The following is a 13,987-nucleotide window of genomic DNA, read 5'->3' as shown; positions in this document are numbered from 1 at the left end:
GGTGTGGGGCAGGGAGATAGTTGTGAATTTCCTGCATTGTGTAGGGGGTTGGACTAGATGACCCTAGAGGTCCCTTCCAACCCTATGATTCTATGTGCAGAACCAGAGTATTTCTATATATCAGCTACAGGAGTCACACAATGGGGGATAGATCCAGAGGAGTTAGCCATGTTAGTCTGTAGTTGCAAAATAGTAAAGAGTCCAGTAGCTCCTTTAAGATTAACAACTTATTTGTAGCGTAAGCTTTTGAGAACCACAGCTCTCTGTTGATGCATCTGACGAAGGGAGCTGTGGCCAACTGCTGTGGGAAACAGAATGCTGGAGAAAATGAATCTTTAGTTTGAGCAAGCAAAGCTCTTCTGATGTGCTTAAGTATCAGTCATCAAAAAAACAACAGTGCGAAAGGATGCCCGAGAAAGAATGGGTGTTCACACAACCTAGAGCTTTTTCCACGGGGGAAAAAATCTATCCTCCCCAAATCACTAGGTTTTCTAACTGAAAATTCAAGTGGCTAAATATTTTAGTCTCTTGCCATGAAAACCCCACCAGGGGTCGCCATATGTCAACTCTGACTTGAGGGCACTCTCCACCACCAAATATTCAAGGGGAACCCAGCTTGCATTATACCTGGGGAAGAAGACATGTCAAAATAAGAAATCAAAGAAAATGTAATACAAACTTAACACTGGGCAAAATTTCAAGTCTGTCTTTGAACACTAAAATTGCCCTTTATGAACTTCTGTTCTAAGGCATGCTTCAAGCAAGTCAAATCTCAAGGTCTGGTAATAAACTTTAAGGCAATTGGTCATTGTAAAGATCAACTTCATCTCCCCCTCCCCCCGCCCCCCATCCATTACTCCACCACATTCTACAGTGTCAGGAAAAATAGAAAAGAGTCCAGTAGCACCTTTAAGACTAACCAACTTTACTGTAGCATAAGCTTCCGAGAATCACAGTTCTCTTCTCTTCCCTCCATGCATCTGACGAAGAGAACAGTGATTCTCGAAAGCTTATGCTACAGTAAAGTTGGTTAGTCTTAAAGGAGCTACTGGACTCTTTTCTATTTTTGCTACTATAGACTAACATGGCTAACTCCTCTGGATCTACAGCGTTAGGAGCAATTACATCTGAAGATTAGGAGGATATCTTTCTTCCAAAATCGTTTCATCTCTTTCAAACAGTATTACCGCAGTACAAAAAAAATCTAGGTCAGATCTGCATATGCGATTGGTGATTCCCCCCCCCCAACACACACACTTCTTCTTTGATTTAACCAATATTAAAATGTATAACTGCCTTTCTAGATACAATTCTCAAGGAGGCTTACCATCAAATTACTGTCACCTGGCAATGTTTTCCAGCCACTCTTCCTCCATTATACCAAAACAACCTTTGAAGTTTTTTTTTTCCAGTGGGTTACCCTTTTCTCTAGCACTTCTGGGAATATACAATCGATCTCCCAGTCACATAAAACATTGATAATTAAGTAGCACAACTTTGATTGAGGGTGGGGGGATCCTACCATGCGTCTCTGCTAAGATCTGCCCCTCTCTGATCATCTTCTGCGGAATCGACAGTATCAAACTCAAAACGAAAGAGAGAAGGGAGATTGTTATACATGTGTCGGAGCAACTGCTCTGAGTAGACGTGGTCCGATCAGCAAAGGAAGAAAAAAGATCTTTCTGTCTTTTTACTTACATGAGACGTAAGGCTCAGCAAGGTGAAGACGAAGAATCTGCAGTCCAGGAGATTTCTGGAGTTCATGTCGCAGAAGCAGAGAAACATGCCTCGCCAAATGAAACCCTCTTCACTCTGATCTCCTATCTGTTGCTGTTCTGAAGCTCACAAATGACCAACACTATGGAGGGGGGTATGTGTAGAGGGTGGGAAAGGACTGGATATTAACCAGTCTCCGGGCTGTGATTGACTTCCCTTCTACCTGCTTCTCAGTACAATATATTCTAAGAAACTTGCCCTTTGCTACCAAAGAGCGGGAGGTCGGTTATCCCACCGAAATGCAAAATGAATAATGATAATGCTACAGAAGAACAGACCTGGTTGAATTAGCTGCGTTTATTAAAATCAGCCAAACTTGCACGAGGCATGTTGTAGTGTGGTCGAGAACGGAGCTCTGGGCTGGGCGTTGCAGCTTTGTGGTAGAACACCTAGTTTTTATTCAGGTCTCAGGTCCAAGCGCTGGCATCTTCAGTTAAGAGATCTTAGAGGCAGAGATCTTGCTAGAGAGTTCTCACTGCCAGCCAGTACTGTGTTGGATAGAAGCAGTGATTTGGTACAAGGCAGGTTCCCGTGTTCGCTGATCTCTTATACTTTATCCCCTTGCTGTCTTTCAATCAATTTTACCTTTCAGGGTTATTGGAAAGGCTAAAATAGGGGAAAGGTCATAAACACTGCCTGAACTCCAGGGAGGAAAGGCGTGTTTGAAAATGCAATTAGGAAAAATTATCTTGATCATTTACTTGTCAGGGTTTTGTAAAAACTTTTTAAAACTACTGAAAACAACCCCCGTTAAGATATTCATAATGTTTTCGGAAGTAAATTTGATTTGCAAAATAACGACGGTTCGTCTTTGATGATGTCTTGTGAAGTTTGCAAAGAAACTCAAAATTATATCCACTATTTTTTTAAAAAGCACCTCCATTACAAAGAGACCATACTGCATTCCCAAGCCTACTTTTTATATTTCTTCTTCATCTCCTCTGAAGATTTAAATTATAGACATTCTCCAGGAGGGGAAACAACACAGTTTTCGGTGGCAGTCCCACAATTTTGCAGCACCTTCCCAGGAGGTGTACCTGCCCCCCCCTCCTGATTTTCAAGAGGCAGCTGAAGGTAGTTTTATTTAGAACCGTGTTTGATTGATGGTTTTAGATTGTGATTTTAAATTGATTTTTTCATGTATTTTTTATCTGTTGTACGCTGCCTTGAAAGCTGCACGGTAGAAAGGGGGATAATAAATGTTTTAAACAAGCAAAGGAATATTCCCTGACCCGTTTCTGTGGCTTGTTTTAATACAGACGATTCTAATGATGTTGTTCTTATGACTTACTGTGTTTAGGGCACCCCCCCCCCACTTCCACCACCATCACCTCCACCCCCCACCTCTGGGCTCCTGGATCCTCCTACTGCTCAGTGAATCTTAGAATTGTAGAATCATAGGGTTGGAAGGTACCTCCAGGGTCATCTAGTCCAACCCCCTGCACAATGCAGGAAATTCACAACTACACCCCGCCCCCTGCACACACCCAGAGACCACCTGCTCCATGCCCAGAAGATAACAAAACACCATCAGGATCCCTAGCCAAACTGGCCTGGGGAAAATTGCTTCCTGACCCCAAAGTGGCAATCGGCATTACCCTGGGCACGTAAGAAGGGGCCATGAAAACTGATGGAGCCTTTCTTGCCCTCCCTCTCCTGGTCTGCCCAGGTTCATAGAATCAGCATTGCTGTCAGAGCGGGACCACAAGTGACGCCTGACACAGGTTGGACACTAGTCAGCTTCCCTCAAGTTTTGATGGGAAATGTAGGCATCCTGGTCTTGCAGCTTGGCTCTCTGACTGCTGTCCAACGGACTTTTCAACTGTCACTTATCCAACATTCTGCCAAGCTGCCTACATTTCCCATCAAAACTTGAGGGAAGCTGACAAGTGTCCGACCTGTGTCAGGCGTCACTTGTGGTCCCGCTCTCAGATGGCCATCTAGCCTCTGCTTAAAGACCTCCAAAGAAGGAGATCCCACCACCTCCCGAGGAAGCCTGTCCCACTGAGGGACGGCTCTAACCATCAGGAAGTTATCGGCAGGATAAAATGAGAGGGGGAAGTAGCATCATGAGATACTACAATGTAACATCTGAATACATCACCAGAGGTGAAATCACAGCATTTCACACAACAACCTCCCCATGCCCCACCCTCTGAAAGCTCCCAGCATTTTGCATCTTTTTTACTTTCTGAGCTCTCTCAGGTGCATCTCGAGAGACGCAGCACAATTTTCGAAACAAATAAATGCTATTCCAATGTGGTCTTTTTCGGTAATGTGAATTTTCAAGAAATCCATGGGTGAGCCTTTGATCCTTACAGTGAAACGTGTACCTCCACAAAAATACACACAAAGAGAAAATCTTGAGATTTCAGCTCTGGGGCGGTCTACTTCGAACTGTTCCTTTTGGCAAAATGTAAACCGGGCCTAGTTATTTGTTTCTGAAAAGAGAGATGGCGGCACGACTAAAGGCTACACCCTGCTGGTTGTCAGTCCCTGGCAGTTAGGTCCCCAAGTTCTCCACAGTTAACACACAAGTGTTCCAGTTGAAGTAACTTTATTAGAGATCCATTCGGTACAAGGTGCTTGGGCAGTGGAACTGGCAGAAGTGATGTATGTGGTGCTATCAACGTTAGTAACAGGGAATATTCCCGCCTTTGGGAAAGAGGACCGTTAACGGGGTGGGGGGTGGGTGGGGGTGAGACATTGTTTTAGAGCAGACAGTGAGAAAGATGAACTTATCTTTGGTTCTCAAGAAGGATACATTTCGAGCCAGTTTCAGCAGGCAGTCAAGGACACTGGCTCAGTGGAGCGAGAAAGAGAAAGTAAACATTTGCGAGATAACCTACTGGCATTGCAGCAATAAAGAACTCCCCACACTCTCAGAGACCAGAGACCAGAGGTCAATATACATTCCTGGCAGATATGCAGGAGGCATATATGACACTGGTGTGGATGCCCCCCCCCCTTCCTAATGGGTAGAAGGAACCCTGAATAAATATTTTCCACTGCTCAAGCTTTATGAATCTATGAGCTTCTAAAGGAATAAAAGGAAAAGAAAAGGAAGGAACCCTGCTACCCATTGTAGGTAACTGTCAAGAGCCAAGCGCCAGCAGGGCCCCCTCTGTCACCCACGCAGCCCCTGCCTGGCTGCTTTTCCTCTTTGCAGCAGCCACTTACACACATGCAGAAGAAGACGAAGACGACAAAGATGAAGAAGTGTTTACATTCCGCCCTTCTGGACAGATTAGTGCCACACTCAGAGTGTGGCAGTGTTATTATTATCCGCACAATGCAGCTGGGGAGCTGGGGCGGAGAGGAGTGGCTTCCCCAAGGCCACCTGCTGAGCTCATGGCAGGAGTGGGATTCGAACCACCAGAGTGCTGGTTTGCAGTCCAACCATGGAACTCCTACGCTATAGCAGCGTTCAGTAGCAGAAGTGGTAACACTGCTTGCCCTTCCCTCTGGAATACAGCATGGATTGGGCCCAGAGGAGTATGGCAATTGAGTGGGCAGGGGCAAACAGGTGGACCTGATGCCAGATGCCTGCCCAAGGGTCCAAGTAAGGCCATCTTGTCCAAATGTCTCTCCAAACCACTGAGCTGGCGCTTAAGATGTGTCTTTTGTGCTGCTTGAGAGCCTTGAATTAGAGATGAGACCAGCTATCTTCCGCATATTACTGAGCTCAGGGACCTCCCCGAGAGATTTGGGGCACAGGTCAGCGACCTTTTTGAGACTATGGGCAACTTTGGAGTTCTGACACGGGGCGGGGGGGGGGACTACAAAATAGCTGCCACAGGAGGTGGAGCCACACACACAGAGGAAACCCAAAGATAGGGAAGAAGAGGGGAAATTTAAAAGACACGCTGGAAAAGAGAAGTGAGAGAGAATAATACCAACACTGTGGTAGCAACTGCAGATAAAACAACTGTTTTATCAGCTCCGCCAATGAGAAACCCTGCTTGGCTAAATCCCCACATGGTGCAACTCATTTTCTAAAAGTTCTTAGTGGGTACCAGGAAAGATGTCAGTGGGTGCCACGGTGCCCACAGGCACTGTGTTGGGGACTCCTGCCTTAGGGAATTAGCAGAGGGGTGGCAAGATCTCCCTTCAGTCTTCATAATGGGCTGAGTCCTGGTTCAACCACACAGCAGTTCACGGGAGCCGAATTCTGTCCTGCAAGAATGCAAATAATACTGAGCCCCAGTCACGCCGCAAGGGAGACCGATACCTTTTTCTTTGATGGCTGACCCTGGGCAATGCAGCACGCTTAAGTTGCACCAAGGTGAGGTTTCGTTGGGCTTCTCTCCAGACGCATCAAGAAAGGACAATTTGATTTTAATTACCTCTAAAAGGGGAAAATGGATTTCAGCGAATGGCAAAAAAGCAACTGCTAGCTGTTTCGAGGAAACGTTGAATAGGAAGCTCTAAATCATTCTTTCCAGAAAGATGTGACATACAAAGATAAGTAGGTTGGGGGGGGGGCGGTTGCTCAAGTCATGTTGTTTTCCCGGTTTGCTTCTTCCAACCTGCATCCCTCAAAGTTCCAGTGCAGTGTTGCCCCAAGGCACCCCACCTCCAATGAGGGTCATGTCTTTGCACCCCAAGATCCTCTGACCTGTCATTCTAACCTCTTCTTGTATGGGATCTATGGTGCTAATTTAGGAACCAAACTTGCAGCATACATGAGAGAGTCTCTCTACACTACATATCTTACATGGGGAAGCAAAAGTGTAGGGAGACACAATGTTAGCCAGGAAGCACAGTTTAAAAAGATAGCACTGGCAGCGATCACTCCTCAGGCTCTGTCAATTTCACCTCTGCTTTGAGGAGGCGAAGATGAAATTAACAAACCCTCGAGGAGCAATTTCCACCAGCTCAGTCTTTTTAAACCACCCTGGTGGGGAGAGGTGAAATTGACAGAGCCTTCGGGGAGGCAAAGATAAAATTAACAAACCCTCTGAGGAGTGATTGCTGCCAGCTCTGTCCTTTTAAACTACGCTTCCCAGCTAACATTGCATCTCCCTGCACTTGAGCATCCCCATGTAAGATGTCTTGCGTAGACAGACTCTAAATTAAGAACATTTCTTTACCTAAACATTTTCAACAATCAAAACAATACAACTTTTTTTTAACCAAATTCATAGGTGCAACGAAAACAGAAACTTGCAGCCAACAATGTCTTTAAGTTCAGTCAAGCAAGTGGTCAACTTTGAAACCACTCGGTGTAAGCAAACTTTTCAGATCCCACCAAGTGCTACAGTCCTTTGCTACAGACCCCCTGGTTATAAGCAACTGGGACTCAGGCTTCTGTCCTCAGCTTGGGAATTACAGCCCTGCGAGAATGACATGATTCCAGTAATAATACCAAACTAAATATAGACCACTTTAGTCAGTATTGTTCACATGCAACGTATTTCTGATTACCTTATTCAAGGTGATCAAGGCTCATAAAATGTTATCAATCTCCCCAGAAACCAGCCTCTTCCTCAGCTGCTCCTTTATGTAGGCAGAAGACCGTTGGTGGAGAACAAAGCCTGCATCCGACGGGGAGCAACAGTCCGGGAGAGTTGGCAACAGGTGCGTTAGCAACTGAAACATCCCGTTTCGCACTGCAGGAGTAAAGAAAGAAATTAATATAAAAGAAAAAGGATTTTGTTTGGTGATATGAACTGTGATTTGGATGCATAGGTTGATTGAAAAAACGTGTTTTGGGGTACCAGTGGCAGAAATGTATATGTATCGAATTGTTAATAGATGTTAATTGCACTTGCACCTTGCACTTTATAATTTTTTAAAAAAATTACTTAAAGAAAATTGTATTACAGTGTATTTGATATGTCTCCTAGGTCTGTGGTCCTTGATGGTGGTTTTCACCACTATGGGGGACAGACTGTTACGCCAGATAAATCTTTGACATGATCCAGCCGTGTTCTTTTTATGGGGTGCAAACCAGAGGACTTCAGACAACTCTGTCAGAGAGACACAGAAGTCTTTGATAGAAGGTTGTTTGCAAACAAAACCTTAAAGAACAATTTGTATGCAACAAGAGAACTCGATGGAGTCGTCTAAGCCAGTCATGGAAATGATTCAAATTACCTGGTTAACCTTTAGTTGTTTATTTTAAAAAAAAAAACACTCCTCTGGCAAACAAATTATGTTTTTTTCCTGATCGGTCCTGGCCCATCAAATATATTTGTTTTTAATACAGCCAAAGGTTGGCGGCTAGATTGTAACAATCGGAGTGGCGTCTCGATGTTTGTTTGTATGCAAAAATGTTCCCTTTTGCATGGGAGTTATAAATAGGCCAGTTTGGTCTCAGAGATGTTGGTTTCCATATTAATAGGGTCCATGAGACACATTTCCTGTGAACAATCCCTTTTTTAGCACAAAGGGATGCCATGTTCTGTATAAGCAATGGGGTATAGAAAGATCTAGTACCAATACTCTGGACGCCAGGCGCTTGCCAAAAAATAACCCCATACGTTTTCGCTATCTGAACTTTAAAATATAAAAATCACAGTTGCAGACGCAGTTCAATTTGGCACTGATTTAATGCAGCCAGGGACATGAGGAACACAGGTGGAAGCGTTGCCAAGAGCCGAGCGAGAACAGGATAGAAAACTGAGGCAGCCAGTCTCAAAGCAGCCAAATGCAGGACAAGTTTTAGCAAAGAAGTCTGTCCAAAACAGGCAGGATGGAGGTCCAGGTGGGACAGACTATGTAGGAAAGGAGGAGGGATAGGACAGAAAAGAGAGGAACAGGCAGAGGCATGACAGACAGTTTTAGTTTCAGTTTATTTAGCTTAACAGCCAATAGGCCATACAATCTAACAAAGTTTAAGAATTAAAAATAACAGTTAAAGAAAAGGTTGCCACATCTACAGTGGAGTTTTTACAAAGGCTACTCAGGAATAGTCTTAATTTTGAGGCATCAGAGATGTTTGGATGCCTCAGTAGGCATTTTTTAAAGAATCTCTCTCTGGCTAGTTCATGCTTTGGAAAGTGAAGGAAGGTATGGGACAGCGAGTCAACTTCAGCCATGGGCAGTCACAGAAACGTCGATCGGATGGTATCCGGAGGAAGCAGCCCTTCATCTGGGCTATCGGCAATGCGTTGCAACGTGCAACCATGTATGACCGCCTCAGTTTTGAGACTACTAGCGTACTGAGACAATGAGGTGGGACAAACTGGGTAGGATATTTAATTCCCACGTAGAGCGGGGAACATTTTCGTGCGGCGTCTTTTTGAAGGGAGTCCCAGTCCTGCTTAAGCAGCTTCCCTATAAGTAGTTCTCGTCTTTTCCCGTTAAAGCTCTTTGGTCCCACGAACCTAATTTGTTCATTTCCGTGTCCACAGTTTTGTTTCACTTCAACCAGCATCGCTCTTGGGCTTCTGATTTAATGAAGACTGGAAGATCTTCAGAGTTTTGAAGTCAGACAAACAGTCAGACAATTCCCCAAGCCTATGTTTGCTGCAATCACACATTTATGGGGAGAGAAGAAGATTGGAACAGCCAGTATGAAAACTCACTGGCTGACATTGGGCTAGGATGGCCAGGTCTCCCACTATGATGAGAGACCTCCCACCCTTGGACTCCCGCTACTCTGGGGGCCCCCTGCTGCTCAGCGTAGCAGTGGGAACAAAATAAAAGGGGGGAAATTACCATAGAGATTTTGGAAGTTCCTAGAGGGTCACTGCGACACCATGATGTCACTTGCAGGTATGTAACCAAAAGTAATGTTGGAGTGTCATGCACCATAATGTCAATGTGCCCCAACCTCAGAAGTCCCAGGGCCAGTAGACAACCCTACACTGAGCCAGTCGCACACTTGTATTGCAAAGGGGCAACAGTTCTTTTAAATTTGGCGACAATAAATGCACAAGTATTGAAAGTAGATCAAGACGGGTAGCCGTGTTAGTCTGTTTGTAGCAGTGGAAAAGAACAAGAGTCCAGTAGCACCTGTGAGACTAACACGATTTACCTAACAAAATTGACCTAGACAAACAAAATACCCGTCCACAAACTTTGTTAATTTTATAGGTGCTACTGGACTCTTGCTCTTTTCAATTGTTGAAGGAAAAGAGATGTATTAAAGTAATCTAGATAAGTTTGCAGACATAAACAAGTACAGAACAAAGAGTATGCTAGCACCCCTCAACTGCGGTTGAGAATCCCAAGAAATGGCAACAAATGGACCTCTGGTTCTGGTCACTTGCACAGCACTGCTTCTGTGCTTCAGTCCTAGCTAAGGTTCATTAGTGGAGAGGTTCTCTGAGAGCCAAGCTACAAGTGACGCCTTACACAGGTTGGACACTTGTCAGCTTCCCTCAAGTTTTGATGGGAAATGTAGGCATCCTGGTCTTGCGGCTGTAATGGAGAGCCAAGCTGTAAAACCAGGATGCCTACATTTCCCATCAAAACTTGAGGGAAGCTGACAAGTGTCCAACCTGTGTAAGGCGTCACTTGTAGCTTGGCTCTGATACTTATATAGAAGCTGTACAGCTGCAGTTGTTTCCTTCTTGTTTCCCTCTAGTTGGCCTTGGAGAGGAGTGACGTATTCAAAGCCAACTGATTAACAAAGACGTAACCAACGTCCTAAAAGACCCCCCCCCCCCATACTAGGTTCACGGCTTAACTCCCAAACATCCCATTCTCCAATACAATGATAGGATATTGTGATCTGATAAGGCAGATAGTAAGATGGAAAAACATCTTACATTACCAAAACAGAACCCACTCTGGGTGCAAGAGGGAGGACTATGGCATAGGGTGAACTCCTCCCATTCACAACAGTCTTCTGCATACGCCACTGCAACACCCTCAACCCAACCTACTCCGCAGAGCTGTTGTGAAGATCAAACAGGGAAAGGCGATTGCTGCACACTACCCTTTAAGGAAGGATGAAATCAAAATGTGCTAGATAAGAATTTCACATGCACCCTACAGGGCAGCCTTTAGAAAAAAACAGAGGAAGGAAACTCTCGTAAAGACTTGTCAGAAAATCTCGTAAACATTCAGCAACCTATTGCTACAAAGGTGTTAGGGATGGCTGAGCAATACCAGGAACGGCAGGAAGAAGGAACAACTTCACTTGGGAAGAAAAGAACACGTTGGTAACGAGTGGAGTAACAGCTTCCACAAGACAATACTAGTCATGGTTGATTATGTTGCACGGGGAGGGGAGATGGCTTGGTGGTCATTGGCTGAGTGCCAAAAATACAGCGGTAGCTACGCAGTGGTGATTTTAAAGTGTGAAAAAAAGTGTTTGTTTAGGAACTACATTATTGATAGTAAAGAGGAGAGATAGAGATAGAGCCTAGCTATCTAGCTGTCTAGAAGAGAGAGAGAGAGAGAGAGAGATTCTCGGAGCCAAGCTACAAGTATTACACTTGCTTGGCAAGTGAACAGACTCGCGTGTATTCCTCCCTGTTCACTTGCCATTCACTTGCGCTCCACTTGAAGTGGAGCACAAGTGCAGTGGAGCCCAAGTGAATGGCACACTTGAAGTGGAGCACTGGAAGTGTGTCATTAGCATAACTGATTTGCATATGCCATACCCCCTGACCTCACCTATCCTGGCTGTTTTGGACCCAATCCTGGCCATTCAGGGCTGAAATTGGGCCCAAAATGGCAAAAAGGAGATGAAAATGGCTGAAAAGGGGCCCAAAATGGTCAGATTTGGGCCACTGCTGAGTGGGACAGTGATCCACCACCCGTCAGAGGCCCAATCCTGGCCATTTTGGGACCAATCCTGGCTGTTTTAGGCACAATCCTGGCCATTTTTGGCCCAATCCAGGCCAAATTGGGCCAAAAATGGCCAAAAATCAGGTGGGTGGAGCCGCCTGACATGTGACCTCTTTGGAGAACTACCGGAACTGCGTTCCTGTGCGTTCCCCCTCAAAATGAGCCCTGACCTTTACATTTCCAATGTTTACACTGATAAACACTGCAAAAAAAAATCTTGGAACAATTGGCCATGATCTTCTTTCGGTTCAGCGTTTTATGGATGTGCATGTATATTCTGGTCCACGCAAGAAACCGGCTTTGTGGTCATATAAAGGTTGTTACTTTGCACTATTTTTATCTATGAGCGTGTGCATTGATAGTGCAAAGGCAGAAAAAGATTCTGAACATTGCTGCAGACTGCTCGTGCATAGTGTTCTCTGCAACATTGGGAAATGGGCGGGGGGGGGATGAAAAATCAAAATCAAACAGAGGAGGATCAACACCGCTTGGGAAATAGGTCCAGGGAATTCTGAACTTCAGATGATTTTGCAAGAGGAGAAGTCAAGACTGTGTCCGTCTTGTGAACCTTAACACTGCAAAACCGCTAGTTTCTCCTCATTGTGGCAAAGAGGCGCTGCAATAGGAACTCACGTTTGTGTGGACTTCTTCCTAACCAGAGGAACATTAATATTAGCTTTTCTCAGAAAATAAAAGCCCATGGGTTGGACCATTTATTTTATTAGCCAGGTTTGAGCAGTGTCAGAGTTCTGAGAACACAAATTCTCTAGCTGGCCATCAGGCTCAATTTCCTTTTCATGTTAAAAGGCTGGACGTCATCGCTAGGAAAGCTTATTACGGCTTGCATATATTTAGCCGCTCCTAACAATTCTGGGGATAAATACTTGGGAGTTTGGCTGAAAGGCACAGAGTGTATTTCTGCAATGAAAAGCAACATTAAAAGAGCCATCGTCAGTGCTTTGTCTATCGGAGCCCTAAACTCTCCTGTTGCGAAGTAAATATAATACCTTTTATGGTCCCAATCCTGATCATGTATGTTTACTCAAAAGAAAAATCCCATGGATTTTGATTACATGTATTTTACTCCACATAGAGCTCAAGGCAGTAGAAAAGAGCAAGAATCCAGTAGCACCTATAAGACTAAAATTTGGGGTGGGGTATGAGCTTTTCTGAGTCATAGCTCACTTCTTTAGATACATCATGGCAGCTCATGGCTGTTTTCATGGCTCTTCCCTTCTCCAGTTTATCAGCGCAACAATCCTGTGAGGTAGGAGAAAGAGACTGACTGGCCCGACATCACCCAGTCCATTTTACGTGAGAGTCAGTTTGGTGTAGTGGTTAAGAGCGCAGACTCTAATCTGGAGAGCTGGGTTTGATTCCCCACTCCTCCACTTGAAGCCAGCTGGGTGACCGTGGGTCAGTCACAGCTCTCTCAGAGCTCTCTCAGCCCCACCCACCTCACAGGGTGATTGTCGAGAGGATAATAATAACACACTTTCTAAACTGCTCTGAGTGTGCGTTAAGTTGTCCTGGAGGGTGGAGTATAAATTGGACGTCGTCATCATCATCATCATCATCATCATCATCATCATTATCATTATTATTATTATTTATGGCAGAATACACTAACATCTTGCCCTTCTTCCAAGTTGCTCCCTGTACTGTACAATGCTTCCCTGTTTTTATCCTCACGTCAACCCTGTGAGGAAAGTGAAGTGGAGTGAATGTGACCAGCCCTAATCCACCCAATGACCTTCATGGCTGGGCAGAGATTTGAACACGGACCTTTCAGAGTCTACTCCAGTACTGTAGCTGCTATATCACACCAGCTCTCATTGTGTCATTGTGGGACATATTTCCAAGAGACGGCATGAAGGGATGACCTGTTGCTAGGTTCCTATGCCCCAGGGTAATGTCAATCACCACTTTGGGGTCAGGAAGGAATTTCCCTCCAGCCAAATTGGCCGGAGATCATGAAGGTTTTTTGCCTTCCTCTGGGCATAGCCCAAAACTCCAACCGGTAGGTACAGTCACAGAGATTCACAAAGGTTCAATAATCATTACAAAAAGTGCAAAATGTATATGAAAGTGCAAAGTGCAATAAGTCAATTTATGTACAATAATTCATAAATGTTTGCAAAGTTCAAACACCAAAAATTCATACAGAAGATGTTCCGGATCCGCAATCCATATTCACAGTTGAATATGGATTGTGGATCCGGAACATCTTCTATATGAATTTTTGGTGTTTGAACTTTGCAAACATTTATGAATTATTGTACATAAATTGACTTATTGCACTTTGCACTTTCATATACATTTTGCACTTTTTGTAATGATTATTGAACCTTTGTGAATCTCTGTGACTGTACCTACCGGTTGGAGTTTTGGGTTGTTATAGGTTTGCCGGTGTATTTCCCGTGTGTTCTTGTATAGTTATTCCTCTGGGCGTAGAGCAGGGGTC

The 13,987-nt window shown here is 44.6% G+C and overlaps 1 protein-coding gene across 1 annotated transcript in view; it reads right to left on the bottom strand.

Annotated features, from left to right (window-relative positions):
* The window catches only part of GHRHR (growth hormone releasing hormone receptor), a 37,839-nt gene extending 36,075 nt beyond the window's left edge, over window positions 1-1,764 (bottom strand). The window contains exon 1 of the mRNA XM_054990968.1: window positions 1,699-1,764. Coding sequence (XP_054846943.1) covers window positions 1,699-1,764 — 66 coding nt within the window. The remainder of the gene's footprint in view (window positions 1-1,698) is intronic.
* Between the last annotated feature and the right edge of the window lie 12,223 nt (window positions 1,765-13,987).

This window comes from Eublepharis macularius, chromosome 11 (assembly GCF_028583425.1).
Source record: "Eublepharis macularius isolate TG4126 chromosome 11, MPM_Emac_v1.0, whole genome shotgun sequence".
Lineage (NCBI taxonomy): Eukaryota > Metazoa > Chordata > Lepidosauria > Squamata > Eublepharidae > Eublepharis > Eublepharis macularius.
Note: the sequence above shows the minus strand (reverse complement) of the source record. Positions and strands in the feature narration are given on the sequence as shown.